Source organism: Monopterus albus, unplaced genomic scaffold (assembly GCF_001952655.1).
Source record: "Monopterus albus unplaced genomic scaffold, M_albus_1.0 scaffold41.1, whole genome shotgun sequence".
Lineage (NCBI taxonomy): Eukaryota > Metazoa > Chordata > Actinopteri > Synbranchiformes > Synbranchidae > Monopterus > Monopterus albus.
Window position 1 is genome coordinate 2225337 of NW_018127921.1, and position 5671 is coordinate 2231007.

The window sequence follows — 5671 nt, forward strand, 5'->3', positions numbered from 1 at the left end:
GAGGAGCTGGAGGAAGTGTCTGGAGAGAGGGAAGTCTGGGCATCTTTGCTTAGACTGCTGCCCCCGCGACCCGGTCCCGGATAAGCGGAGGAAAATGGATGGATGGATGGATGGATGAAATTTAATGAAGTCCATTTAATGCCAAGAAATAGATATTGAAATTCATTAAGCAAACATCTTCTGGATCTAGCTTCTAAATCTGCTTTTATGTGTTTTCATGTCACTGTAAATTGACCATCTTTGGTTTTTTAACTGTTTAGCAGTCAAAATAAGCAATTTGAAGACTTGACTTTGTGTTCTATGAATTATTAGTAGCAGCCCTCACTGACATATTTTAATAGGTAGACTTTGCCCAAGTGTGATTGCTTTATTGTGAAGGACACAGATCGTGCTGACACTCTCGTTTCCAACAGGACTATTCCCAGAAACACACTACCCACGGCTGCTGCAGAGGGTGAGTCACTTTTCAGGTCAGGTGGGACTATGATGATGATGAATTTGTCAAGCTGTTTGGCCATCAAAGTTCTGCGAGACATTCTTGTTGCTTTGTCTCCAAAAGCTTCTGAAGGACTCCACTTTTCTGGCGCCACTTCTAACACGTCTCACAAACTATATGATCTTCAAAAAGGGGTAAGGAGTTCAGCTCTGCAGTGAGAGAAATATGTCTGTGTGCCAATGTGTGGAGTTATACATTGTGTTGTTTGTTTTCAGGATCGGAGAAGTGTTCGGTCCATACACACAGCCCACAGATGCTGAGTTCTGGGACATGTGGACAAGTTTGCGGTACAATGACGGCAATCTAGTGTTGGACAGGTGTGTGTTTGTGCTCTCACTTTGTTCCTTTATTTGAGTTCCTTGCTTCTGATTTTGTCCTTGCCCTCTTCCCCAGTATACTCCAGTACATCAACCAGAGATTAATACACAGAGAGCGATGGGTGGGTGCACTCACTTCTACCTTTGTCCCATGTAAGTACACAATTGCATCAGACGTGTGAAGAAGTCAGAGGGTGGCTTTTGTGCAGGCCAAACACTTACTTAATGTGTATTAAACCCAGAGACTGTAAAGCGGCATCCACGTGGGGGGGGGGGGGGGGCTGCTACTGACACACACCTCCTGAGAGATGCCACAAAAAGGCATTGTTAGGATTTAGCACAAACCACCACAGCTTAAGCACATATATGTATTTAGTCTTTTAAAGAAAAGATTATAGTACAAAATGTATATAAAATATGTTAATTGAAAGACATGAAGTATTTTAAACTGAGTAGATTAGGACACTGTAGAAATGGCCTATGGGAGGAATAAAGTAAAACATCCAGTTAGCAAATGAGGCAGAGGAGCATGGCTGAAAGATAAGGTCTGCCCACTCAATGGGCGCTCAGAGCCTAAGGCCCAGTCAACAGCTTGTCTAGTGAGATGGCTCTAGAGGAGGAGAAAGGTGTTACTAGGGTACAGGTTGGTAAATGGATTAAATAAACGACAACATGTGCTGACTGCCTGTTAAGCTGAGGTAAAATAGCACACGAGGATGAGCTTTTTAGCAAAATGTCTGACACATGCTGCAGGTTTGAGGCTTACTCTTGTGTTAGCATGAGCATGGTAACATGAGGTTATAGATGAAGTTTGGTTTGTATGAGGGATTGTCAACCACTGAATATATAAAAACCAGACAAACCCACTGTGATGTCACCCATTGGTTTTCTGAAAGTGCTATGCTGAAGAGTCAAGTCTGACCGTCACCAGATTGGTAGTGCTTCACCCTGCATGCTAGGTCTAATCCAAAAATGGGCAAAGAGGCGGGGCTTGAGTGGAGCTATCTCCACCTCTAGGCCACCCACCTATGACGGGACCCGCCCACCTGTCACTGAAAACGGCCACGCCCTTAGTTGTATATAACTTTTAGTCTTAATATAATTTAAACGGGTGCGTCATTAAAAATTCACTCTCCGAAAAATTGTGATGGAAGGGATAATTATCTATAGGGACCAAAACCATTTTTGTACTAAGCTGTAAACATGTTTATTTCTGCTGTAAAGTTGGGCAGTTTAACATGGCAGTCTGAGGAGTGACTCCATTTTGAAGCCAGTCTCAAGCGGCCTTTCGAGGAGCTGCAGCTTTTGGCTTCGTTTCTCAGCCACTGGAGCCAGAGCCAGTGGGCTTAGTTACTGTTTTTTAATATGGGGCTTGACTGGCTGCTTTGATAAATTATTAAGAGAGTAGATATTAATGAAGGAGTGCTTGGGTGAGGGTGAGTATCAGATGCTTTGTAGTAAGGCCAGAGTGGAGACATTTTGTGATTTGTGTATAGTATGATGGTTGGGGTTTGCGAATAGTGTCCCAGGTAATGATGTCTGTGAAATCACTGTATGTGCATCTTAGGCTATGTTAGGGTTGGAAAATGGTGGGCCTGAACCTTTATGACCTGAAACCCCCTCTACCAGGCAAAATAACAGTTAAACATCATTTAAGTTGAATAAAGAGCTTCCATAAGAGTGCTGACCCATTCTTTATCTACTCTTGCCCCCCGCCCCCCCTCTTGTGATGCTTTCCTTTCAGTGCATATGATTTATGGACCCCTGGACCCAGTCAATCCTCATCCCCAGTTCATCCCTCTTTACCGGTGAGCGCCCCCTGCCTCCCTTAGTTAAATCAGTTCACATTATGTGTTAAAACTGCTGGCAGATCTCCCATCAGCTCAGTGAACTGTAAAGAAAAGGGTGGTCTTCTCAGAGAACCTGAACTGTATTTTTCATTGATTACATATGTCTCCTCACACGTGACCTTAGCTCATTCAAGAGTGTATAATCCTGGCCATGTGTGCACTCATTTCTGAGTCTGCACTCTGATTTCTCCAACGGGTTTTATGTGAGCACATATTCAGAAATGAGTGCACGCACGGCCGGGATTAAACACTCTCTAATACTGATTATTTGAGTGCCCCAGCACGGACTGTTCATACCGTTACCCTCCGGTCGGCGGTTCAGAAGTGTGAAATGCAGGACCTCTAGACTGAAAGCAGTTTACATATCACGTGTGCATGTTAACATGCCTATGCATTAACACATCTCATTCCTGAACCGACTTGTCTGAAAACACTTGATGGTACTTTTGTGTGTCACTAATCCTGTTTAAATGATGAATCTTGTCCCTGCAGGCAACTTGTCCAGAGGTCGACAGTCACCATTCTGGATGAACACATCAGCCACTACCCTCAGCTGGAAGATCCCACCAGCTTCCTTAATGCCTACTTCAATTTTATTCACTCTTTCTGAACTGCCATGTTCAAGTGATGATCAAATGTTAGTACATCCCCGGCCAATGTTTGAGGGCACAGGCATATTTGTAAGCAGAGTCAGATCCAAGTGTATATAATCTCTGCGATGCGTGCCCTCATTTCTGTCTGCACTCTGATTTCTCCACTGTGTTTTGTGTGCACTGTAGACCACACAAAACAAGTGTCGAGTGCTACTCAGTTTGCAAATCAGAATTTGAGAGTGTGTAGGCAGGGATTTGTAAGAGCTGAATCATAGTTGGGTGTGAAGGAGTCGCTCACGATTCTGTCTTACAGCTCTGTATCTGCTCTTACAAAAACCATGCCTGCGTGCTCTCGAATAATGATTTTGCAAAATGAATAGCATTCAAAACTGGCACCGGCAGACTTTCACAAAAAAGCCAGTGAGAAATCTGAGTGCAGGCCCAGAAACAAGCAGGGTCAGGATTAAGCTGTCAGATCTGATTCTGCCATTAACAAATATATATGCCTGCACACTCTTACAAATCAGAGGTGCAAACTGATTAGTGCTGCATCTGTGGTTAATGTCCTCAAACATTTTGACAGGGATCTACCTCCATAAGTTAGTTTGTGTGATTATTGAATTTACCCGTGGGACACAGATTTGAGTCCCTCCATTTCGAGTTTAGCCATCAGCGGTATTCTGAATGAATTTTGATATCATTTTATACATTTCCCTTGTCGATGACAAAACTGAATGTCAACTTTCAAATAAACTAGTTTTGTAAGAAAAAACATCTTAAATCAAATGATGTGCTTTGTCATTTTATTGGACTTTTTTCTGCAAAGAAACAGGAGGACCAGCAGATAGTATAAAGAAAGCATGGAAACACTTTAGTTTACACACTAGAAGTAATCAAATGTTATCCAGTTGGGATGGTGTAAGCATAATAGCATCATTACATTTGGTGGGGGGTGTCAGACCATTTTGTCATGCAGGCATGAAAGGTGTCAGCTTGAGCACATCAGCCTACAGCGGCCAGGATGATGTCAACAATCGTTTCTTCTGTGCTGCGCACCGTCACCTGCATGGTGACACCATCTGCCAGAGCCAGGCGAGCACGACAAAGCGTGTCATGACCTCCACGAAACACACCTGCGTAGAGAGGACAGGTTAGTCAGAACCTTAAGCACTAGATATGTCAACTAGAAACATTTTTAAATACAATCTATCTGGAGCATACTATATTCTTGAAATTCTAGTTGTAGACAATTTAAAATAAGGCTGAAGGTTTAAAAAAAAATTGTATTGTTAAACTCTATACAATATTCCAAATTTGGAATTTGCTAAAATCTGATTTCAATCTGTGAAGTATTATATCATCCAAGTGGCCAAACGTCAAAGGATAAGGTTGGTGATTTTCTATATTAATAGTATTTTCAATCCCCATACAAAGACTAAAAACAACAGTGAATTGCAGCTACTCACAGTTAATGTCTGTTAGTTTTTCCAACCTGTCTGTGCTTGTGCTGCATATCAAACTTCAATACTTTTATTGCATCAATCAAATTACTGCAATACCCGAGTTTTGGAAAAAAAAAAGAAGCTTTTCTACATTTTTATTTATTGATGTTTATGTTAACAGACCTTAAGGTTGTCGTAAATAGGTTTACTTTTTACGTTATGAAACTGCTTTGAGTGCACATGCACACATACACACATTTTTTGTTTGTTAAAATTGATTTTATAAAATTGGCAAGAAAGAAAATTTACGAACCAGTATTGAAGTCAAGGTACCGGTATCAAAAATTTGTGAATGATACCCAGTCCTAGTCTGTGCCATAGACCTTTGTTGTTAAACTATTAAAAACATCTGTGAAAAAACAGACCCACATATGTCAAAAATGTTGCTCCCTACGACTTACTTTTTACAGCTTCTGAAGCAGTGACTGCTCTCTGCTTTGTTTTACAGTCTGACAGCTCTGCTATTATGCAGATCTCACACGTGCGGTTGAGTCTTGCTACTTAAGATACTGTAAAAGTTGTGGTCATTTGAAGCTTTTGGACATTTTGAACAAGTATATAGGTCTGGCATTTCATAATGAAGAAACAAGTCACCCAGTGCAGTGGTGTTTCACATACGTTTTTAACCAACAACAGTCTATGGCACAGACAAATAAGCTAATCCAGGGGGGAGACTAACAGGCATTATTAACCTTGAGTAGAAGCCACTCATTGCTGCTTTTAGTCTGTGTGGGGATTGTTAGAAATAACCGACCTTATCCTTTAAAACGGTGCATGAGAGAATTCTCTCAAACATACAAGCTAAATTTGAAGTTATGTAATTTCTAAGGAAACCTATATATATCCATCCATTTTCCTCCGCTTATCCGGAACCGGGTCGCGGGGGCAGCAGTCTAAGCAAAGATGCCCAGAC

General features: G+C 41.6%; 2 protein-coding genes across 3 annotated transcripts in view; one reads left to right on the forward strand and one right to left on the reverse strand.

The window, feature by feature from the left end:
* The window catches only part of mest (mesoderm specific transcript), an 8428-nt gene extending 4172 nt beyond the window's left edge, over positions 1 to 4256 (forward strand). For both annotated transcript variants that reach the window (XM_020599556.1, XM_020599557.1), the window contains exons 7-12: positions 414 to 454; positions 560 to 630; positions 712 to 813; positions 890 to 966; positions 2558 to 2621; positions 3156 to 4256. In XM_020599556.1, the coding sequence (XP_020455212.1) occupies positions 414 to 454; positions 560 to 630; positions 712 to 813; positions 890 to 966; positions 2558 to 2621; positions 3156 to 3273 (473 nt within the window). In that variant the 3' untranslated portion in view covers positions 3274 to 4256. The remainder of the gene's footprint in view (positions 1 to 413; positions 455 to 559; positions 631 to 711; positions 814 to 889; positions 967 to 2557; positions 2622 to 3155) is intronic.
* copg2 (COPI coat complex subunit gamma 2) overlaps positions 4046 to 5671 on the reverse strand; it is a 9636-nt gene continuing 8010 nt past the window's right edge. Inside the window, exon 24 of the mRNA XM_020599555.1 lies at positions 4046 to 4389. Coding sequence (XP_020455211.1) covers positions 4259 to 4389 — 131 coding nt within the window. The 3' untranslated portion in view covers positions 4046 to 4258. The remainder of the gene's footprint in view (positions 4390 to 5671) is intronic.